General features: G+C 37.5%; 1 protein-coding gene across 4 annotated transcripts in view; it reads right to left on the reverse strand.

The window, feature by feature from the left end:
* The window catches only part of ITSN1 (intersectin 1), a 189631-nt gene that overhangs the window by 89423 nt on the left and 74592 nt on the right, over positions 1-25616 (reverse strand). For all 4 annotated transcript variants that reach the window (XM_074360306.1, XM_074360299.1, XM_074360269.1 and 1 more), the window contains exons 8-16: positions 24066-24166; positions 20159-20222; positions 16963-17100; positions 15458-15573; positions 12815-13077; positions 10864-11013; positions 10637-10777; positions 4583-4670; positions 4306-4445 (exon numbers count right to left, since the gene is read on the reverse strand). In XM_074360306.1, coding sequence (XP_074216407.1) covers positions 4306-4445; positions 4583-4670; positions 10637-10777; positions 10864-11013; positions 12815-13077; positions 15458-15573; positions 16963-17100; positions 20159-20222; positions 24066-24166 — 1201 coding nt within the window. The remainder of the gene's footprint in view (positions 1-4305; positions 4446-4582; positions 4671-10636; positions 10778-10863; positions 11014-12814; positions 13078-15457; positions 15574-16962; positions 17101-20158; positions 20223-24065; positions 24167-25616) is intronic.

Genomic DNA, 25616 nt, shown 5'->3' on the forward strand with positions numbered 1-25616 from the left:
ATCACACACACACACACACACACACACACAAAATTTGTCAAGAGGAAAGATTCACTCATACTGCACGATTTATGGTAACTAATCATTATTAACTTGTACAAAGAAGGCTTAGTACTTCATGGTAAATGCTGTCTTAGACACTGAGCACTCATCTGTGTGGGGGAAAGTGAAGCACAGAGCTGAAGATGGTTCACCATTCTGAGTCTAAGATGTGCACTGCCTGAGTAGGGCATGGAGACCTTTAGAAAGATGTCTAAGTGGATGACACAGCCCAGGAGGACTGCCAGGCACTTCCACGCTGCCTCCCTCCATTGCCACTGACTGAAAGAAAGAAATGCTCTAAGGTAAACGCATTCACGCTAGGACTTGTCCTGCACAGTGACTAGACGGGAACTGACAAGGACTCAACTTTTCAACACAAAACACATCATCTAGTCTCTGTGTGGAGTCTCAATGGAGCTCTGAAAACTCTAAGCTGTGCTTCCGGTTGCTCCTTTGTTATCATAGTTAGCATATTAAAATATGGAACACTAAGCTATCAGTGCCAAGGAAAACTTACAGTAACTACTAACACTGCCAAAGGCAAGGTGAGGTCAAGTGCTGCTGTCCAAAAAGTCCCTATTGGTAATGGTGTCTGACACCTGTTAGACCACAATTTTATACCTATAGCTCAGCACTGTATGTAAGAAAAATAATTATCAGAATGACTCTATGAATTCTCCAAAAAATGTTTGATTCTCCTGTAAAATGAGGTAAAAAGAGAAAGTCATAGATAATCGCTAATTTTAAACTGGTGTTTCTAGAACATGAATACAAGACTATTGATTCCCCAGCATGATAAATTACTTGCTGCATATTGAGTATATTTAAAAAGCAGAAAATCTGGTCCACTGAATTAAAACTACTTTAAGAAGTGTTCATTCATACTAGCAATAATTACTAACAAAATCAATTATTCCTGGTTAAAACGCTGGTCAGATTTTTCATTTGATCATCAAAAAACTAAAATTTACTGTTCACATAAAAGGCAGTGAAAATACAAAGGCTATCGATGGGAATTCTAGCATAAAAGCTTCAACATCAAAGTGCTCTTATTTCCCCCCTTTTCTACAGACCTAAAAAAGCCAGGTTTATTCACCCTGTTTCCTTTTTCAAGTAATTCTTGGTTTTGGGTGATAAAGACAGAAAGACACTTACATGTTGGGATCATTTTTGGAAAACATAAATATCATATCTATAAGGTAAACGTCTACTAAAATGCATGGAAAAATAGCCTTTTCTAAATGGAAAAAATGAGTTCTTAACTTCCATGAGATCAGACAAAAATGTAAAGGTCCAAGATTCTAGAGACCTTATGCTCCACAGCCCTGAATAACATCTGATCAGAACACTATAAATATGTTTTATATTCTCAGTATGTTGCTACCAATATGAAACAAATACCCAACTGCAAAAGTAATTTTTTTCCCTCTTCAGTTAATGACTTGAGCATTTCCATTACTAGTTATTATGGGTGAGGAGGCATAAGTGTAATTATTGCTTAACTGAAGGAAAAAGGAGAGATTCTCAAGAGAATGAATCTGAACTAGACATCTGGTAGATAGACTAAACCAGATTGCATATTGAAAAAAAAAAGCAAAGAAACAAAGGAAAAACTATTTCTCATTCAAGAAACTAAATCCAAGTGTAGTTCCCAATCACAGTCTCATACTTGAGAATCTGGGCTAAAGCAGGGTGTTACTGTTCCCTATATGACCTTATACTTGACAAACTGGACACGACCTTTAGTGTGCATCAAAAGAAGTGAATGGCTTATTGTAAGTAGTTTTGTACCAAAGAAACTGTGAGAGTTGGATTTTGCTGAATGTAGTCCTCATTTATGGTGCCAGCCATTGAATATAGGTTTAATGTTTCGACCAACTGATTTTAAACCTTTGCACTCCATAAGGTATTTCTCCATTGTCACCATACTAGCTGATAATGAGGGAATTAAACTTTCTTTCCCTAGATGAACGATCTATTTTCTTTTCTATACCCTGCGGGCTGGTTTCCCTTTGGGAGAGGGAAGTTTAGCAAATTCACATCATCAGATTCAATGTGTGGGATGACTGGACAGCTGCCATTGTTTCACTCTCAGTAAGGGAGGAGTAATTTTTGCATCGTTAGTGAGGGTGCTGTAAAGACACTGCTGAATCAAGACTAGCATGGGAGAAACCCCAAAGGGTCAGAATGCTGGCTCTCCTGGTCTATTTCATCTTACAAGATACTGTAATTGCTAATGAATACACGCTCTAAAGTCAGGAATAGAAAGGCTTCATATTCTCCAATGTGACTACAATGAAGAAAAGAAAGCAGGAGATACCCAAAAGGTCAAATCTTAAATCTGCCTCTGAGTTGTCTCAAATTATAAATCTTTTGATTCTTCAGTCTGTTTCTGTTTTGGTCTTAACAGATTTGAGAGGAATACTAGAAATAATAAGCGTAAGGTAACATAACATAGTCACTAGGTCCTCCAAATGAGTTTTAAATAACAAAATAATATAGCCATACTGACTTAAATTTAAAATAATGAAAAACTAAAATAAAAATTACAGCAGAAAGAAATGTTCTTATTTAAAAATAAGTATATTTGGAAAAAGGACTAGTGAGACAAAGGGCTAAAAAAATTAGCCTTTGTATCAGAGACTGTAATACTGAAGGTAGCATAAGTCAATTAAACACAGTAAGAGTGACTCACAGCATATTTTAAGGATGTTCTCTTTAGCAATGACGATAGTAATGCAACAGCCAAAATAATCTGTAAATCATCTGGGCATTATCAAAAATCACCCACTGGAGTATCATTTTCTCGTATGTAAATCTTGTTTTGGGTCAAATTTTTAGAGAAAGGAATCTTAAGATTAAGGCAGAAATCTGAATTACTACCTGGGTTCAGAAGATAACCTGAATACCTAACAGTCTATATTCCCAGAGACTGTTAAAAAGGACTACAAGCTTGCAACAGTGCCATACTTTTTTTGCTTGAAATAGTGACAAGTCACAGAGTTAATGCAGGGATTTCTATCGTGTTTATTCTAGAAAAGGAGAACTGACAGCGGTACTTTCAATATTGACTTATGACACATCATCACATGTGTATAAATATAGAACATACATATATAGTGCACACACACACAAACACCCATCCTGTATAAGCATGAAGACAAAAAATCTCCGAAACACTAAGTTGGCTCAAATAATATTTCCCCTAAGATCACTTTCCTGAAATTGTACAACTGAGGAAAGTTCATTACTTACTACCTTGAAAAAAAAACAAAAAAACAAATACTAGCTCAGATGTCTAGACAATTTGGCCTAGAATCTCAACTCAAAAGTCAACTAAAAATCTCAGATATGTTTTCTGATTTGTTTTTCTATTTCTACTAATGAAGAACAGGATTTTAACTTTTTCCTAGTGCCAAAAGCTAAACTGTATAAAGGATTGTAGGTTGAAAGAAGAAAATATTTGAGGAAAAAAAGTGTAAAATCCAATTTGTTATCAGAACATAATTGATTAAAAACTCTAATAACTACTTTAATCTAAAGTATGTGATCATTGTTGCTAGGAAATGAACTGTGCGCCTTCCAGTTTTATTACAAGATAATAATCATTCTTAAGATGATAAAGTCGTAAAGTTAAATGAAAAGTATCAAATCAGAAAAAGGCTGTGATCTAACCCCTGCTACATTCCCTAAGAGCTTTGGCATTTCCCTGGGTTTTACTGTGTAAATATGGCAAAACCATACACCACTTCTGCCACGGAGACAGAAGCAATTACTCCACTAGGCAACAAAATTTTAAAATGTGAGGTAACAAAATACAGATCTGTATTCAAGGACAATCTTGAAGGTAAGAAGAGGCAGAAAAATTTTTAGTTTTAAAAGAGACAACAGTTCGTTCTGAGTTGTCTTCAAAGATCAAGCTTTTGGAGCCTAGCTTTTAGAATTCAACTTGATGTAGTTCCCAACAGCCAAAAAGGATGGGGATGTGTAAAAACGTAACTCAGGTTAAAAGACAGATGCCAGGAGACAGGGCCTCTCACTCAGCCCTAATTTAGAGATGCCAAATCCATTTTCATATTTTAAAGGAGAAAAAATTCAACTTAGACTGTTCAGTATTCATCCATAAGTGTGAAGGCTTTCATAAAGGCTGACAAACCAGCACAATATATTTTTCTGCCTGGGAACAAGTATCAACTAATCACCTAGCCAGTTAGAAAAGTGAAGGAGTAGCAGGTACATGTAGGCTGCACACAGAATAGTTACCTTCAGCTGATTGTTGAAAATATCAATCTCCTGTAGTTTTGACCTAGTTTCTTTCTCCACTTCATCCAGTTGGTCTCGGAGCTGCTGCCGAGCTAGTTCTTTTGCTTCTAAGGCTCTTTTCAGTGTGAGAAGTGAATCCCCTATTTCAGAAAAACATTGCAAGAAGAAAAAACAAATGAGCAGTGAGGAAAAGTGGCTTTTCATGCTCTCATTTCAACTAAGGAAATTCTTGCCAGGAAAAAAAGGAAAATGTCAACCTTAAAAATTAAACACCTACTGTGCAAACTGTTCTGCTGAACTTGTTTTAATTGGTCATTGAGTATCTGTTTTTCTGGGATAAGTCTTCCAAGCATTTGTTGAGACTCCTAGGAGAGAAAGAGAAAACAGCAATGAATGATGCAGAAAACTACCGTGTTTAGACCCTCCAAGTGCAGGCAGGCACAGGTCAGTTTTCTCATCCCTCAAAGACTCTCCTAATCTCATCCCAAATCCTCTATAGTGAAACTGCATTTAATCGCTAGTCAGGGTTCTTGTTTTCTTGCTGAGGAATTAACTGTTGGTCAAATGCTTTTCACTGAAATAAAGTTAAGACAGTTATAGCTCCCTTGATATTTCTTACATTTTTGTTGACTTACTGCTTACTTATAAGCTTTAAAAAATGTACCTAAAGTACAACTCAGCAGAGAAAACTCAAAGGAATGACCTCGCAACTGTGCTGGGATCAAATGCCATTGCAGTGACCCTGCTGTCTGTAAACTGACTCAGTAGTTTTAACAGGAACTATTCTGTCTTGAACTTTGATCTTTAATGGTGTTGAAATGAGGATTCCCACACACCTGAAACTGGAAACAGACATCAAAAAGAGATTAACAGTTAGAATCTTAGCTGCCACACGTTTGTCCACCATTCAGGATAGAGCTACAGTTTTAAACAGGTACACAGAAATCTCGAGCCAACTATTTTTTTACTGACATAGATAAAAGCTAAAACACATTGTATGAAGCTGTTTGAAGTTTTCATGGCTGACTCAAATAGCAACTGTGTTTGCTGAAATTATTCAATACAGTTTCTATACATTTTAGTAAAAGGACAGCTCTTCCATGGGACAGGGTCCCTGGAAGGGTCCTCAGGATGGAACATAAAGGAACAAGAAGACACCCAGAAATTTTTCCACAAAAACATCAGCTTTGGGGGGAACAGAGGGAGGTAGGTAGATGAGGGCAAGGCTGAGGATGTGAGACGCAGTCCATATGGAATCCCATTAAGTCTTATGCATATATGTGTTTGGAAGTCTGCACACACATGGTTCTGGTTGTGTGTGAAAATGTTTATGCGTTCATGTTTTTATACTCACTGTGTGCATGTGTATGTGTGTGTACATGTGTGTGCGTGCATGCACCCATGGCTTGCTAAGGTACATGGAAGGTGCTAGCATAAACTCCTAAAGTGGGGGGGGAAAAAAGGACAGCTTTTCCAGCCTTTATTAAGGAATATTTAACTTTTATTTTTACCCTGATTTAAGAAAAAAAAATCTCTCTATATTAACTTTTGGTTTGAAAAAATAAAAATGTCCTAATTAAAAATTTTCATCAGAAAAAAAATAATGAGGACTTCAAGGGGTGGGGGGTATAGCTCAGCGATAGAGCCCATGCTTGGAATGCAAGAGCTCCTGGGTTCAATTCCCAATGCCTCCATTAATAAAGTAGTAGTAGTAGTAGTAATAATAATAATAATTATTATTATTATTAATTATATTTTATTATTATTATTATTATTTTCACCAGAGACTAAGAACCAGTCCTTTCTGGAACAACCACCTTTAGATACAGACTGGTTTGTGTACAATAAACCTTTGTGTACTACATGTCTGAACGGTAGAGAGATACATAGCTCAATGCAGAGGATTTGAAGCATCTTCTCATTTGCATAATCCACACAAACACATGTGCACACCTCTTGGCCCCAATTTGGAGAAAACAGAATGCACAAATTAGATCATTTTCCCAAAAGAGCACAGCCAACCGAGTTTCTCCTCTTACTCTCCTCACTAAATTCAGGCAAGGCCTCTTACCCAGTCCCAAAGTTTCTTTCCTGAACCAGGACAAACAATGAAGTATCAGGATGAAGCCTGGCTCAGATCTTTGAGATTGGTTTACTTATATAAACATTACTTTTAAATGTACAACCGAAGTTTCTAAAATAGGTCAAACCAACATGAAGGGCTACCTGACTTATTTGCATAGCAGGAATCTGCTAACTCTTGTAAGGAAAGGAAATCAATATCTCATTGCCTACTATGTACCTGGCTTTCTTCAAAGTATGAATTATTTTTAACTTCATTACTTTTTTAGGAATCTTGATTTCTATTTTATTACCAATAACTGAACACACTAAGCATCAATCTTACATGTTTGGGCACACGTCATTCAGTGAGATAATAAATAAGCACATGATCTTCACTCTTAAATTTTACAGGGGAATATTTCATGAAACTTCTCATAAACAGTTAATGAAAAACACATAAAGAGTTACCATATAAAAGAATATACTTTAAAAAGGTGCATGCATTTTAAAATATTGTCAAACAATTTCTAGCAGTAAACTTCTGACACTATTTACATTGTATGTCATATCCTAGTATCTCAAATTGATGAGGCCTTCAATGGTAATCAGTAAGGACACCGAAGACATGAACAAAACCATGAATCAACTTGATCGTCTGACATTTATGGAAACCCACCCCCAACCCAACTTCAACAAAGTACACATTCTTCTCAAGCGCACATGGAATAGTCACCAAGACAGTCACATGCTGAGCCGTAACATAAGTCTCAATAAACTTAAAAGGATTAAAAAGAATTAAAATCATACAGAATATGTTCACAGATCATACCATAAATAAATAAAAAATCAGTAAGACAGCTGTAAAACAAAAAAAAAATCCAAGTATTCGGAAACTAAACAGCATAATTCTAAATAACCCATCAAAGAAATGATAAAGGTAGTCAAAAAAAGGTTTTGAATTGAATGAATATAAAAATATAACATTAAAATGTGTAATATGACTATGACAATGCTTAGAAGGAAATTTATAGCTTAAAGTGTTTATACATTATCAAAAATGAAAGGTCCAAATTCAATAATCTAAGCTTCCTCCTAATGGGGCTAGAAAAAAGCAAATTAAGTCCAAAACAAATAGATGGAAGGAAATAATAAGAAGCCTAAGAAAACAAAATTGAAAACAGGCATACTATAGGGGAAAAGAAAAAAATTAATAAAACCAATAAGCTCCTAGTTAGATGGAGAAAAGGAGGAGGAGGGGAAGGTAGAGGAGGAAGGGAAGGAGGAAGGAGAGGAGGCGTTGGACTGGGAGAGAAAAGATACAAATTCCCAGTATCAGGAATGAAAGAACTAACACCACTGCAGATACTACAGACTGGCAAAGAACAATAGGGAGAATATTGTAAATAATTGTATATAAATACATTTGTTAATTTAGATGAAATGCAAAAATTAATTGAAAGATACCATTATTAAAACAGACTAAAGAAAAAAAACAGAAAACTGGTATAGCCTTGTTTCTACTGAATAAATTCTGCAATAAAAGTCCTTCCACAAAGAAAGCTCTGGGCCCAGAAGGCTTCACCACTGAATGCCACCAGAAATTTAAGGAAGAAACTCAGGCATCCCTCAGTATCCATGGGGGATTGGATCCAGGATCCCCTCAACAGTAAAATCCAAGGATACTAAAGGCCTTCATATAAAATGGCATAGTACAATCAGCCCCTGAATCCTAGGGTTGGTTGAATCCACACATGTGGACTAACTGTACTGAGACTGGAATCTGGTAACTATTTTAGGAGGTGAGAGAAAGTTATAGAAATACACAGGATTTTAAGAGAGAAGCTGATGGGGTTATCTAGGGAGGCAGTGTGTGCTATCAAGGTTAGAAGTAAAGTCTTAAAGTCACATAGACCTGGCTTCCGATTTGGACTCCTGCTTTCCAGCTAGAAATCGAATGCTAGAAACTGATTCTAGAATGTTCCCTTCTAGAATCTTCAATTTCTCACCTATAACGTGAGAATGATGATAGTGCTCTTACCAGATTATTGTGGGACTCTATTAAATATTCACATTACACTCTTAGCACTGAGCAGACCTGGCACACGCCAGGCTTTCAATAAATGGTAGCTACCACTACAGTCCACAATATCTGGATTCAACCAGCCTAGGGTCAAATTTCAATCCAAATATGCAGACATGAAAGGACTACTGTACTATCCATTTTATATAAAGGACTTGAGCATCCATAATTTTGGTATCATCAGGCAACTTGCAACAAGTTCCCCACGGGTATTAAGTGAAGACTACCATTTCATGTATTTTCAGAAAATAAAGAATATCCTACAACTTATTTTCTTATTTATTACCCTGATACCAAAGCTAGACAAAGAAGTTATGAGAAAAGGATAAACCATATCCCTCATGAATTTAAATTAAAAGATCTCTAGTAATAGCAAGTTGAATCCAGTAAAACATTTTTTAAACACTAATATCAAGTTCAGTTCACCCCAAGAATGGAAAGTCAGTTTAACATTCAAATTTCAACCAAATTTAAATCACCATATTAACAAAATAAAGGATAAAAACACATGAACAGCTCAAAAGATACAGGAAAAAAATATGATGCAATTCAACATCCATTCATGATAAAAACTCTCAGCAAACAAGGAACAAAAGGAAAGTCCCTCAGCCTGATAAAGGGCATCTACAAAAAACAAACAAACAAACAACAACAACAACAACAACAAAAACCTACAGTTAACAGCATACTTAATGGTGAGAGACTGAATGCTTTCCCTCTAAGATCAAGGACAAGACTCTCCCCACTTCTATTTAACATAGTACTAGAGGTTGTAATCAATGCAGTTAAGACAAAGAGAAATAAAAGGCATATACATTGGAAAGTAAGATATAAAGTTATCTTTATTCACAATGTTTATGCATTTAGAAATTCTAAGGAAACTACGATAAAGCTATTAGGACTAATAAATGAGCTAAACAGTATCACAGATATAAGGTCACTATAAAAATGAATTATTTCTAAATACTGGCATCAAACGGTAGTAAATTAAAGTTAAAATACATTACACACAATAGCATCAAAACCTCTATATAGTTAGGGCTGAACTTTACAAAATATGTACAAAACTTGTACACTGAAAACTACAAAACACTGCTGGAAGAAATTTGTAACAACCCAAATAAAATTGAGAGATATCATAGGACTCAATATTATTAAGATGTCAACTCTTCCCATACTGATCTATAAACTCAGTGGAATTCCAATAAAAATCCTAAGTACTTTTGTAAAAACTGACATGCTGATTTTAAGGCTTATGTGGAAATGTAAAGGGCCTAAATAGGCAAAATAATTTGAAAAAGAAAAATATTGAGGAACTCATACTACTTGATTTCAAAAATTATTATGAAACTAAAATTATCAACTGAGTGAAATACTGGTGAAAGGACAGACACAGATCAGTGGAATAGAACAGAGTCTAGAAAAGATTTTTACAAACGTGGTCAATTGATTATCAACAAGCTACCAACTATTCTCTATACATAAATCTCCAGAACTCCCCCTAATATACTTAACTGCACTTATTTATTGTGCTTAACACGATAAAGGCAAAGTCCTGTAAGTGGACTACAGGTCCTATATGATCCAGCCTACCTGCTACACCCACAGCAGTCTCCTTGCTGAAACTGACATCAAAGAGATGGGCTACAGCCTCAGGTCTTCTGCACTGCTGTTCCCCTACCTAGAACTTGCTCTGCCAGATAGCCACTTGGCTCAGCCACTCATCTCTTTTAAGTCTTTGCTCAAACAGCACCCTCAGAGAGAGGCATTTCTTGACCACCTCATTTAAAATCACAGCCCTCCTTACTGCTGAGAATTCTCTAACTCCTCCCTACTCACTCTCCACAGCACTTTTCATTTTCTAATAGATTACATACTTGTCTTATTTCATTAGTGCCTGTCTCCCCTGAAACAGAGGGTAAGCTCCATGAGGGCAGGCTCTTTGTCTCTGCTATCCACTGCTGGATCCTCAGTTTTTACCAGAGCTTGCACCGTGCCAGCACGCAGCAGTGTCAGCAAGTGTGCTGAGTTACTAGACAACCTATTTTCAGGCAAGGACCGTGTCTATTTTGTCTTCCCTTCCCAGCGCCTAGCAGATGCTTGATGTTTGCTGAGTGAATAAATGAATGAAATGAATCAGAGAAAGGCATGGAAGCCAAAAAGCTACTAAGGGACATGTTTTCTCACCTGTAATTGTTGCTGTAGATGGGTGATTTCAGCAATTCTCAACTCTCTAGATTTGTTCGTGCTCTCAATCTCTTGCCTCTGGGTCGTCAATCGACATCTGATATCCTGAAGTTTTCCTTCTAGTTGATGCTTTTTATCATTCTTTAACAGACGAAAAATAATAAGAATGATTAGTATTTTCATGGCTCAGTGTAAGCAGATTCTCAAAGCATAATCAAACCACTCACTAGAGCTTCTAATTCAAATTCCAAAGTCTTCTTCTTTGCTTTTAGCACAACTATGTCCTCTTGTTCTTTGTTTCTTTGATTTAATAGTTCTTGTCTCCGGTTCCGTTCCCATTCAAGTTGTCGTTGCCTTTCAAGCTCCCGTTTTGCAGCCTGTGACAGACATAGACGATTTATTAATTTTTTATTTCTTACACTATACAATATCGCTTAATAAACTTTACATCTAGTAAGTCTTTTCTTTTAGGGGTTAAATATTATTAAATATTAAAAGAAATTTTTATTATAAAATAGCAAAAAAAATTTTTGGACAAATGCGGGAAAAAAGAGAATACTTAGGCTAATATAGTTGAGAACAGGCAGGATTGTCTCAGTATTGACATTCAATTCTTTATGCCTTTAAGGATGCTTGATGTAAATAAACCTGCTCTCCCTTATTCACTGACTCATAAAAAACAAGGAACATTTCTTTAATCTAGTAAAATCAAACCAAAACCTCCAGAACAAAAAATAAAACCAAAAAAGCATTCTCCCACCAAATGAGTAATTATTATTTCTTTTGGCACATGGCAAGTTATTATTTAGCTCAAGTTTTAAATTGTGACCCCCATCTCCCTCCTCATTCATTTCCTTTTCACCACAGAAGGATCTGTAATTTCTCTGGCAACGTCAGCTCTCTTCAACTCTGACTGAGATGACTGCTAGGCAGGGTATCTGTCAGAGAACCTGGTACTCTTTATTGTATTGCAGTTGTTCAATTGCTTCTTACATCCCTGTGCTCCAACTGCACAGTAAGGGCCTGGAAGACAGGTGGAGTACTTATCCACCACGACATCTCCAGGGACTATCAATGCCTGGCACATAGTAAATGCCAATTAAATAATTCTGAATAAACGCTCTAAAATGTCTTTTTTTTTTCAAACACTGAAGAAGGGAAGACTGTCTTTTGGCTGTCATTCTAGAAATGAAAATCCTGTTAGTATCTGTGCGTGTCTGCCTAAATAAAAGGCAGCTTATGGTTACAAGTTTTCTAAAGCAACCATCAGGGGATAAAGTATTTTTTAATAAAGAAAAATTCCCCATCTTTAAAATACCTTTCATTCACACAAGAGAGAATCATGGCATTGCCTCTGTAACAATATACTAAAATTGGAAAGACAGACAAGAGATTGGCTTTGCCCCTATCCAGGTATGGTACCAAATTTAGGAAGCTTTCCGTAAAATACAGAGATGATGCCTAGACATCTATTTTAAAGGTGGGGGTGCAGAACAATATAATTAGTATGATACCATTATAGTGGTTAAAAAAAATTACACTAAACCCCAACCTTTCTACCATATCAATCTTTTTATTTCTACATATGTATATCAATGCAGAAAAAAGGTTGGGAAAAAATTCTTAACTGATACCAGTAGTTTGCGACAAGGCTGCATTATCAAAAACTAGTACATGAATGCTCATAGCAGTATTATTCATAATAGCCAAAAAGTAGAAACAACCCCCAAATGTCCATCACCTAATGAATGGATAACTAAAATGTGGTCTATCCATGGAATGGAATATTATTCAGCCATAAAAAGTAATAAAGTATTGATTCACGCTATAGCTTAGATGAACCTTGAAAATGTTATGCTCAGTGAAAGCCAGACACAAAAGGCCACATATTCTATGATTCCATTTATACAAAATGTCCAAAATAGGCAAAGCAATAGAGATAGGAAGTAGATTCGCGGTTGTTAAGGTCAGGGAGGAGGGGGAATGGGAGTAACTGCTTAGTGGGTATGTACGGAGTTCCTACCAGGGGTGATAAATTACTGGGAATGGTTACATAACTTCGTGACTAACTAAAACTACTGAGTTGTAAAATGAAAAAAAAGGCTGTATTAATTTATTACTTGGACAATTCTGAAAAAGCGCACATGCTAATTACGGGGCTGCGTCACAGCTGCTCACCTCTCGTCTCTCGATTTCTTTCCTCCGCTCCTCCTCCCTCTGCCGTTCTAGTTCCCGCTGCTTTTCCAGTTGCTTCTCCAGCTCCAGTTGTCTTTTGCGCTCTTGCTCCTGGCGCTCCCGCTCCTTCCGCTCCTGCTCCGCCCGCTCCAGCTGGGCCAGGCGCTCCTGCTCTTTGCGCTGCTGCTCCAAGAGCGCTTGTCTCCGCTTCTCCAGTTCCAGATTGCCGCGCTCGAAGTTCTCACGCTTCTTATCCTCAAACGTGACTTTAAAACAAGAAACAACAGGGAGGGAAAGTGATTTTCAGGTAGTAAGGGTATAGCTCAGTGGTAGAGCGCTTGCTTAGCACGGAAAATGTCCTGGGTCCAATCCCTAGTACCTCCATTAAAAATAAATAAATGAAACCTAATTACCCTGCCCAGAAAGAACCCACAAAGTTGTGCTTTTCAACATACTATTGTCAAAGGAAAAGCTCAATGGTATATTTGAAATGTGTAGTGTTAACTGCAAACCAGAGCTCTCTAAGCTGCCTTCCGCCTTGCCCTCACTGAAGATGCCCTCCTTTTAAATGCTCTCCACCTAACCTCTTGTTTACATATTCTCCCCTCCAGGAGGAACGCCAAATCATGGTGTTCAAAACACCAAACGTGATTTCTAGAATAATCTCTCGACAGCAATTCTGCATCATCGCTCCATCTCCATTCCTTCTCTGTTCTCTGCCCTTTCCCTTTTCTATGACTTTGATTTCAGCACCTGACCCCCATCCCTTTCATACATGAATCTCTCCCTTTCAACCTTTTTTTCCCTTTGCTTAAAACTGTGCTGATGTGGCTTCAATCTTAACATGATGCTTTCTGAAAGCAGAGGTAGGAAGGTAAGTACCCTGTGTTTCACACTGAAGAGCAAGTTGTGCCCTAATTGTTAGGTAGATGATATTCTGTAAATAATTTTTTCTAACCCATTATTCGGTTTCCGTCTTTCAGAACACCAATTACGAATTTTAGATCTATTCCCAGGTCAATTATTTTTTTCTCTAACCCTTGCTAACACTGTTTACATCCACTTTATTTTACTTAAAAAATTTCCATCCTCCATGTCTCTTACTGTTTTCAGCAGTGTCTATTCAATTTTGTGTTTGCCTCGCATGCGTCCTTGGAGCCAACCCAGACAAGGGAACCTCTCACTGCCAGCCTGTGTAGCATGCCATCCCATTGTTCCTGATCTATTTCAAGAATTTTCCTTTCATACTTTGCCTTCAGATGTGTGGCTGTGAGCATCCATTCTTGGCTTCTTCCCACATTCCTGCCTGGCCTTCACTGCTTTAGACAGACTTCCCTTACACACAGTAGTTAGGGATTAGAGGTCAAAGATGCAAATAAATTTCATTTTCTTGTTCTGCTTGCTCCTTTAATGATTTCAGAGGAGGCAGCATCCCTTTTACTCTGCTACCTTAAAACTGAAAGTCCCCTCAGCCAGAGAAAAGAATGAAGTAATGATACATACTACAATGTGAATGAATCGCAAAAATATTATGCTAAGTGAAAAAAGTCAGACATAAAAAAGTCACCAACTGCATCACACCATTTATATGAAATATCCAGAATAGGTAAATCCAAAGAGACAGGAAGCAGATTGGTAATTTCCAGGGGCTGGGGGAAAGGGAGAACAGAGAGTGACTAGGTAAGGCCAATGTCGTGGACTGAATGTTTTCTACCCTACCAATTCATGTGTTGAAGCCCTAAGCCCCAGTGGGTGATATTTGGAGATGGGACCGTTGTAGCCAGGGGTTAAGATAAGGTCCTAACAATGGGGCCCTCATTATGAATTAGTGGCCTTACAAAAAAAGGAAGAGAAAGCTATCCTTTTCTTTTCATGTGCACACACCAAGGAAAGACCACATGAGGACATAGTGAGAATGCAGCCATCTGCAAGTTGGGAAGAGCGCCCTCACCAGGAACAGAATTGAACGGCACCCTGATCTTGGACTTCCTGTTTTCCAGAACTGTGAGAAGCAAGTGTCCTCAGCAAGTCAATTATCCCTTAAACACTTAAAATACAGCAAAATGACACTGACAAGGGTAACATAAAGGGACTCTATAATACATGTCATTAGTACTTCTGAATATCAATCCGCATCTCATCATTAATAATTCATAACTACCACAGAATATTTTAACAGTGTGATGATTTATCATTATAAATGATGATAATTTAAATTAGGTTCATACTAAATTTAAAATAGCTTCTTGTTATCATGGAGCTTCCAATTCTCTAACAACATGAGAAAATAACAGTGGGCAATTTTACATTCTGCTTCTGCAGTGGTATTAAGCAACCACCTGAAAAGCTTATCAAGTTTGAGTGTTTTACAGATAACATTTATAAAATTTCTGTTAAGTGGTAAATAATCAGACCTCAATTTAAAAGCTAGAACAAGGGTGCAGTAGCAGAATACATAATGTTCTTATTTCTATACATATATTCAAATCCCAAAGTGTATTAAAAGTGTCTTCTTTCTGACTAAGGTGAAGTTAAAGGAACATAGTAGCAAGAATGTCAAAACCTAAATTTACTTTTACCTCCATCTTTGCCTTACAAATAGAAAATCTCTATTAAGCTACAAGTCAAATATAAAGACTGGCTTACCAGGTAGTTTCTTTTCTAGTTGTTGCTGTTCGTCTTCTAAAACTGGTTCCTCCGGTAACCTCTGATCTACCGATGTTGAACTTATGACAGATATCCCACTGCCAGATCGAACTCTTCTGCAATTGCAAAAAAAAAGAAAAAAGAAAAAAATAAATGGATTCACGTAAAGCTGCCGAGGAAGAACTGAGCAAATTATGAATAAAAATTTTTAAAGATTATGTCACGTAGCATGGAGTAAATTTCATTTTTAGTGAGGAAAAGATAAAGATTTGGTCTTTTCTAGTTACAAAGAGCTTTTAAAAAATGAATATCTGAACATCATCAACCTCTGAGTGCCAAACTTGTTCAAACGTTTACAATCATCAATAAAATGAAGGCAATTCCAAAGGATGAAATCAGCTACTCATCACCAAGTGGCTAGGGCGGCACCTGGGACGGAGCGACTGTGAGCTGTTATCACCTCTATGGAACATTAAATTCCTCCCAGGGAAGATTCACAGCTCAGCTAACTGGGAGCGTCTCTTTTCCCTTTAAGAAGTCTCTCCATTTTCTCTCTTAATCAACACACGAAATGCCTACACTTCATAGTCCTTAAAACAAATCGCTTAGTTTACTGATTACTTTCACTTCACACCACTAATCTTGTTCTTTTAAACCAATCTGCCTATCTTCTTTTTATGCTTTTTTATCAGCTCTCAGTGTTAAGTGTCTCTTGTAGTGATTCCTGTAGCTGTGAGATCTTACAAACTGCCCAGCTACCAGTCTCTTTCTGCACAGTCACAGCTCTCTCCGCTTTCCTGTACCGTGAATGTGCAAACAGCGATGACTCCATTTCTCTTACTTTTATGGGGCCTTTCCCACCAGTCTTTCCTGACATTTGAGTGATTAGGGCAGAAATTCTCATCTGTGTTTCTTTTGCTCTTCTTTACACTTGAAAAGTCTCAAATTTGTCCTTTAAGTTTAAGCCTTAAGATGTAGTTGTCTGGGAGGTGTGTATGTGTGCAGACATATGGAGGTGGAGGACACCGGTCACTGCAGATTCCTCCCAACTGGACCCTGATCTACCCTCTCAACGTCTCCACTGAGATTGCGTTTCAGACCACAATTTTCTTTAATTATCTTCCTGATCATAGTTTCTGCATTGCCAGCATTTTGTTATCTCTCAAATATACAGAATTCATAGGCAGAATCTCCTAGATTTATTTTCTGTGTACAGGTTGATACAGTTTAACTGCTAAAGTTTTGTTGAGCTTCTATAATATGGACTGTCTCAAAAATCACCATTTTTTTTTAGGTTTTACTTGATTATTTTGCTCATATACTGTAAATAAAGAACAGAACAGGCAAAGATTAACACAGAACCTACAGAAGATTGTCTTGAATTCATGGATAGATCATTTACCTGCCGGGAATAAAAATGACTGTAAGATACACAGCCTGCAAAGCCAAGTTTGAAATTCACATGCTCAGCACACAATTTCTTTTAAGAGGCAAATGTTCCTTACCTAAAGGAGGGTGGAATGTATTCTGGAGGCAGGACCGGTGGCAGTGGTTGGCCAGACATGGCTACATCAATTAGGTGCATAGCCAGGATAAACTCTTCTGCTGTGAGTTTTCCATCTTGATCAATGTCAGAAAGATTCCTGTTCAACAAAAAGTTAACTGTAATCTAGTTTCGTGAAAGTGCTTGCTTGTTACTATTCATGAGTGACTTAAACGTTCTACTTTCTTATTCTGACTCCAGGCCAACTGAGTCTCACAGTGCCTCAGTTTATAAAAGTAGTACCTGTTTCATACCACTGTAGAAAAGACAAAATGAGACAATCCTCCTAGTTGGGATGGTGTTCAGCATTCAACAAATGTCAACTATGATTGTAATCACATTCTTCTCAATCCTTGCAAACTCATTTAAAATGTATTATACTCATATTCCACGTGTCTTTAAACACTACGCTCTGTGAAGTATCAGGTCAGAGAGTAAATACTTAAGCTTTGCTGTACACACAATTTCTATCACACTGAATTCTACTGTTGAGCAGGAGAGCAGCCATAGATAATATACAAATAATTGAATGGGCATGGTTGTTTTTAAAATAAAACTTCATTTAGAAAAATAGGTGCAGGCCAGATTCAGCTCGGTGGACCAACCCCTGATCCAGACCTACAGGGGGTGGATCTTTATGGCCTCCAGCCACAGAGGAAAGGTATTTTCTGCTCCTTAATCTCAGCATTCAATTGCTACCATTCTTCGTAATCAACTTGCTCTAGGACCTAAGTAAACAGATTTTTTACCAAGTTGCAGAATCTGATTTTACTTCACAACTTCTGGACACTAAAAGAGGACACAAGGCCACAAAGCTGTTCACCAAAACGCCAACAGGACAGATGTTACGCTGGGCGACTGGCTTTGCTGATGCCATAAATCAAGAAACTCCTCTTAAATCTGAAATTCCTCAGGTGCCATAACCTCTTTTTCTTCCTTTTACAGGTAAAATTTCCTTATAGTAACATTTGCCCCTTTTAGAATATAGTTCTGCAAATATTTTTTGTTTTTAATTTTTGAATGGAGGTACTGGGGATTGAACCTAGGACTTCATGCATGCTGAGCATGTGCTCTACCACTGAGCTTTACTCACCCCACCCTCCAACCCCCACCAGCAAGTTTTGACAAACATTCAGTTGCGTAACTACTACAATATATAGAACAGTTTGATGATCACCCCAAATTCCCCCATGTCTCTTTACAGTCACCCCTTCCTTTGCCCCTAGCCCCAGCAACCACTGATCTCTTTCCTGCCCCTCTAGCTTTGCCTTCTCCAGACCGGCCAGACTCCTATTTTTAAGCAGAACAGAGTCACAAATGAAAACCCTGCCTGTTTCACCCTGTTCTCTCTTCCTTCCCATGCCCCACCACTGCCCACTCCTAGGTAAGTGTGATTAAATTCCTGTTTTTCCCCCACACTCGCCTAAAGAGTGGCTGTAAATATTTAAAGCATCTGTTTATCATGTAGAAGAATATAATATTCTAGTAGGAGAAGACTCAAATATTTTTTTTCAATGAGGGCAGGTTATAAATGAGAAACTTAAACATTTCATTATATTCTAGAGTCATGAGAACCACCAACCTCAAAAATGTTAGGTCTTCAGTGTTTATTTCAGAGAGCCCTAGGATACCGAAACACACCCAGACTTAAAGAAGTCTGGATGTGTCATAGATATAAGATGTTTATTAACTGATCTATTATTATCCTATTGCAAAAGGCAGACCCTTTAATACAAAGCAGAAGGGACCAGGATGGGCCAAGAGAGCGGCACTACAGCTTGTTCATTTATGGAACAACCACATCAACGTACCTGCAGCATAATCACAAACCTAGCAGGTAAACCGTATAGACCGGGTTTATTTTCCAGGCAGAATCAATGGATAACACATAACTGAGAGATACATACTTCTTAAGATATCATTTTAGTCAACATTTAAATGTAAGGAGCCCTGTAGGAATTAGGCAATGTTCACTAATAGCTACTAAAAATCATTACAAAATAGACAAAGAGACATTTATGCACCTCCTGAAAAGTACACTGTAACTTCTCTGATGTAATTCAAACTTGAATCTGATGAGTGCTTCTCAACCACTGACTGATTTTTGTACTGCACACTGATTTGTCAGTGTCTGGAGACACTTCTGATTGTCACAGCTGGGGGTAGGGATTATGTTACTACAGTAGGAGGAGGCCAGAGATGCTACTTAACAATCTACAATCCACAGAAGAGCCCCCGACAACAGAGTAACCGGGCCTAAAACGTCAGTAGAATGGAGGTGGAGAAACCTTTCCCTAGATCTAATTACCAATCTACCGGAAATACAAGACTGAATCAAAATCACAAGGATGCAGCCATCAAAAGTTAGACTATAAGAAACTACAGGACAACGAATTTATGTATGTATATGCAAGACTGGGACGTTGTGCTGTGCACCAGAGACTGACACATTGTAACCGACAGCACTTCAATTAAAAAACAAAAAGAAAAGAAACTATAGGACAAATGATCTGGGGGTTTTTCCAGGGGTGAGGTGGGAAAGGATTAGAGAACAAGACAAGCAGGAATTTTTAGGTTAAAGACTTAAATAAAAGAGGTATCAACCAACTGTTACAAAATACAGGTATATTTCAGTCCTGATTTGAACAAATCGACTATAAAAAATTATGAAGTAATCTAAGGAATTTAAATATTATCTGATTAACTTACTGATAAGAATTAGTATTAAAAGTTTCAGTACTTCAATACTCTATTACTATTCGTATTATAGTCATGTAGAAAAAAAATCCCTATGTCTTTTGGAGATACAAGCAAAAATATTTACAGATGAAAATGATACAATGACAGATGTGACTTCAAATAATTGAAAGGAGGAAGGGAGAACCAGAGTTAGCAGTGAACTGAGACTTATTTAAAGTGTGCTGAGTTCTTGAGAATTCATTATATTAATCTATTTTTGTATTTTTCAAAATCAAAAGGGGAAAAAGAGAGGTAATCATGACCTTTAATGAGGTAATCTTACAGCTCACTGAAAAGTAAGTACACTCCATATACTCCATTATAAATAACAGTATTAACCTAAAGATTCATGAGGCCATATCAATTTAAGAAACAAAGTTTCCACTTTATGCAAACCAAGGAGATTTTTCATTCCTTACCATATTGAAGCCAGCTGAGCCTGTGGTAAACTTGACTGCATAAGAATAGTTCTTGCTTGAGGACCTAAACAAAAACCGGGAAAAAAATAAAAGATGAATTAGCAAACCTTCACTGTCTAGGCAGATCAGTGTTCTGTATGCATACCGTGCAATCTCGTGCAATGACAGTGCTTGAAACAATATTTGCTACTACCTAAAGGGCTTTTATAAAGGAAAACAAGCCCCAATGAAAAAGGGGAGAAACACGCAGCACAGCACAGCATCTGGCATATTGTCAATACATTTTTGTTCAATGGATATTTCATAAAGAATGAGTATGTAAGAGTTTAGAGTTTCAAAACATAACGTGCTCTTTTGTCCAAGTTACCGTCTCTATTTGTATTGGGTTTTTATTTACCAAGCTGAAGCTTATTCTCTCTAAATTCAACATCCGCCACCACCTGAAGCCTCCACCTGATGACTGTCAAATTCAGACAAGATTCAAAGAATCTTAGAGGAGGAAGGGACCTTAGAGAGAACTCTTCTACCCATTCCATTACACAAACAAACAAACAAACAAAAATAGACTTGCTCAAGTTTATACAAATGGCTAATATCACAGCCATTTCCTAGGTTAGCGATAAAGAAGAATTCCTGGAATTTCAACTCTCCTCTCAAAATCAGCCCTCATTTCTTAAAAGACTTGTAAATGTCTTTATTTCTGGCATGAAACTAGCCTTAGATACCAGACAAAGGCTATGTGTCTGGTGTTGTGTGTTTAAATAAACCAGTGTCATGGAGAGACAAATGCCTTATTCTACCATTGACTCCCAAGGTGTGGTCCCAGGATGACAGGTAGACCAAGGAATGGAAAGTGGTAGAAACTGTGTTGGGACGATAACCACCTATAAAATTTTGCTTGTTCTGTGGTTTTGCTGGAATGAGGAAAGTTCACCGATCATTGTATTTCGTCTCTATCACTGTATTTAAAATGTTGGCAACATGGCAACATTAAAGCAGAATTGGCAAAACGTTAGTGAATGATTTACTTGACACTTAAAACAATTCTGCCTACTTCAGAACTATATAAAAGAAAGTTCGTATTTCATCTACTCTCAGTAAAAAGTGTAACGAGACAGGAAAAGAACAAGCCCTGGACCTGGATGTCAGGAGATATGGATTCCAGTTCTGACTTTTCCACTCCCTAATGACATGTGACATTAACAAAACTACTTTCCTCTCTAAGAGGAAGTTCCTTTGTATCTGAAATGAGGGAAATGATCTAGAACAGAGATTGACAAACCACAGCCCATCGGCCATACTGGGCCTGCCACCTGCTTTTGTAAAGTTTTACTGAAACATAGCCACACCCATTCACTTAAGCACAATATGTGGATGGCGGCTTTCGTACTTCAACAGCTAAGCTGAGCAGTTACGATAGCGTAGGACTGCAAGCCTAAAATGTTTACTGTTTTGCTCTTTAGCGAAACAGCCCATCGAGCCCTGCACTAGAAGATCACAACTGTCTTTTGCAACTTTAATGCCTGACTCTAAATCCTAAGACAAGGTTGTGAAACGTTAAGTTAGATCAGCAACAGCAAAGACAGTAGCTTAGCATAACAGGACATCATAAAATCAAGCTGTGTGTGCACGGAACCATCCTGTAGGAGCCTATGTGCATGAAAGGAGTACCGGCTTAATAGGAAACATTATGGGGATAAACAGAAATCTCAAGTTCACAGACCTTACAGTGGGCATCCGTGTTTGGGTAGGGAAGCGTGAATGAAAAGGACAGAGATAATTCAGTGAAGTTAATGCTTTCGTCCAAAATGACCAGGCCTTTAGCTTTTGTGATTAATATATGAATAACTAAATAACCCATTCACTGTTCCACAATGCAAGGAGCTAATACAATACCTCTTCTCAGAGGAAAAGCAGTAACAGCCTTACCAGAATTCTAGAACTGCTTATGTAACTTTGATTAAAGAGTATCTCCTTCTCTCTTTTGTAAGAGTGTCTCTTTTAAGAGCACACAACAGCATACACATCAAGCTGTGGAGGAACAAGGGGGTGCCCACCTAAGCAGGTGTATCAGCTAAATAAACCCAGGTAATCAGTGGGGTAAATTGTGCCCCTGAGAGATTAGCATCACTTCCCACAGTGAATAGGCTCACATTACATGCTCAGAGGTTCTCACTTCCCTCTCTTGGGACCAATCCATGGCATTCTTACGCCTAACAACATATTCTTGCAGACGCAGCCAGAATCTGATGGCATTCACAAGAATTAAAGTAAAAATTTCACTTGTGCCTCTTTACATTCCAACTTTCTTGTCATTCTTCTTATTCTTAAGCTGAATGAGTAACTGCTTTGGGGGTTGAGGATTCATACAATTATTTTCATAGTTGTGCCTGTAACAATAATCTTTGTATTTCATCTATCTCAACAAATGAAAATGAAATTCCCAGCTTAAATTCTTTCCAGGGCAAAACAGTAATAAGTATAGAGATAAACAGTAGCCAAAGTCTGCTCTTTCTAGTATGTTTCAAATTTTATTTTCTGCCTCAGAGATTAAAAGTTTTAAATATCCAAGTGACTTTGGGATATAGGTGTTACACTTCAGTCATAAAACACACATCCTACCAAGAAAAGAGACTTTCTGCATAAATGTTGCATCTGAATACTATTTTAAGTAACTCACAGCAAACACCAACAATGCTTTGAAGAAACGTTTTCAGATTCACTGACAATATAGGTCTGGGTTTGTATGATGCACTGGTGTCAAATCACATTAAACTGTACTTAAAACTATACCGCTGAATATTCCTTCAGTGCCCAAATGAGCTCGCCTGGTTTTTCATGTTGTGCTTAAGAGTGACAGCTACTCCTTTAGCAGAGTGAGCAAAACATATAGAGAACTTGCGGATACTCATAATTCACCGTTTCCAATACAAATACATGCTTGTTTGCGATTACTGCTAAGACTCTTTCCTAGGACAGGGCTCAAGATTAGATCAAAACCCTTCAAAAAATTTCATCCAATCCGGACATTTGTAAACAAGGATGAATTTTTCTTTTAGAAGTAAAAATTGCAATTGTAAGTGATAGCAAAAAAAAAAAAAAGTAAGAATCAGAAATTAAAAGTGTTTTGTGTTAAGTATCAGTGCTTCTCCATCCCAGGAAAATTAACCCATTCTCCACCCCCCTTCATATTTGTTAAAAAGCAGTTATATTTCCCCGCCTTTTACATTTAATGTTCATACCAGAGGTCCCTATTTTCCTTTATTAAAAGTATGCTTGCTTTTCTTTATAACTTTCTAATCAATGTTAAGTGTTTAACCCCTTATTAGAAAGATTTCTGGATTAATATCATGAAATCCTTTGTATGCCTCAGATGTAGACAACAGAACCTTTTTTTAAAAATCCTTAGAGACCATATAACATAATTCTGGCCTTTTATACATAAAGAAATAAGATCCAAACAGGTAAAGTGACCTCCAGCTGGTTAGTGGCAAAGCCGAGTTCCAAAAAACCTTTAATTCTGTATTACTGCTGATTCTTTGTAGGCAATTTCAAGTTCACCTACAAAGTTGAACTTCAGAAAGTGAACCAGTCCTTGTTGACAGCAGGGTTTCTTCGCTAGTGCTTGGATTTGCACACTAGTGGCATTTGGTGTGCTGAAGGATCCTTGGTCTAGGTTCTATCCACCAAGAAGCACTGGGGCAAAAGCCTGAGGCACTGGAAAGTAGAGAAACTACAGCCTTACCAGTAAATAAGAAGTTGAGATAAGAGGGACAATGAAAAATCCTGTTTAGAAAAAAAGTAAACAGATAGAGACATTTGGAAACTCTTTGGCCCAACAGCTAGAAACAAAGTGCATTCAGAACAGAGATCATATTTCATTCAATTAATTCTTATTTGTAAGTACCTGTTAAGTGTCCACTCATGGATTTGTCATGACTATTGAATAACTGTCTGTATTTCAGTCTGGAAGACTGGGGAACGGCCCACTCTGCGGCTGGAGGGACGCTGTGGGGAAAGCAGGAAGGAGAGGGAAAAAGGATGAACAGTAAGGAATAACCTACGTTAAGTCCTTAAAAAACAGGAAACTAACAAGTCTCCAGAAAACGAGCTTTAGCATTTTATTCACTATTTGATGACTATTTCTGAATTTTATGTAATGGTTATTTCCATTTTTTAAGGTTATAAACCTTTCTCTTGAAACAAATAAGCTCATTATTTTTTCAGAAGCGAGGGTAAACACAAGAGACCAAGAGACTGTTTCAGGTTATATATACAATTTAATAATTTAAAGGTTCTACAAAAGTACGGAAAAGCTCCTTGGCACTGAGGTGATACAATAATGTCCAGGCCTTTCTAAACTTTTAGAACATTCCAAATCTTTTGGTCTGAAAAGCAATGCTAAAGGCAAACTGCCTTTAAAGATATTAATTCTTTAAAATGTGTAACTTTTTATACACCAAGATACAGGATGTATTTCTTAATGAAAGGAAATTATTTCATTCTAGGAAGTTCAAATTCCCACAAACAGAGTTTCCCAGAGAGCTGTCCCAACATGAAACCATTCCTGGGGCGGCGGCAAGTCAGCATCAGGGGCCCTGCTTCTGACAGTGGTCCAGGGCCGGCCTTTCCCCGCAGCGCCTCTGAGCCGAGGAAGCCCTGCTAGCAGTCAGTCTGGGTGCAGACCTCCTTAGTGATTAGTTTCTCAGATTAGTTCCCACACAGTATCACCCGCTTGGTACCCAGGGCTTGTTAAGAGCCAGATAGATGTCTAAATCGGGCAATTTACACACGACAGGCTCAGTATGGCTGAGCTGACCGTAAAAATGGCATTCCATTTCCAGGACAGAAGACAACTAACGCCCCATTTGCAATTTCCTTTCATTTCAACAAAAGTTTCTATTTCGAGCACGTTAAAGTAGAATTTTAATCATGAATTGAACTACTGGATTATCATTTATGTATGTTATCTATGCATTTATACTGACTATGTACACTTTTTAAAGCACAGAAATGGCTCCCAACACTTGAAAAGTACCTATATGAATTTACCGTTTCAATTTTAAAAGTTTCCTAATAAAAAAAGCACCGAGGTCCACTCTGCTGTGAATGCTTCTGCAACAACTCTCTCATTTTAAACTGTTTAGCCGATTCCAGCTCCTGTTTGTCAAGAAGCTAATTATCTCTCTCCTGCACCCCAGGAATGTAGGGTGTTACAAAGAAGGTGTCCAAGATTACACTTATCAAGTCATAGTTTTTTGCCAAATTCCTGAGCATTTACATAGACTTAAAAAAACTCATTAACCAAAAAGTTAGATGCCACATTACAAAAACTTGCTAGAAATTTAAATTATTGAAAAGATAACTACCAAAATACCCAGTGTTTTTGTACCCAAGCAGAACTCTAGGGGGCCTTCCCAGGACAGACGTCTCCCCACATGTCCTCTGCCTGCCTCTT

The sequence above is a fragment of the Camelus bactrianus genome, chromosome 1, assembly GCF_048773025.1.
Source record: "Camelus bactrianus isolate YW-2024 breed Bactrian camel chromosome 1, ASM4877302v1, whole genome shotgun sequence".
Classification (NCBI taxonomy): Eukaryota; Metazoa; Chordata; class Mammalia; order Artiodactyla; family Camelidae; genus Camelus; species Camelus bactrianus.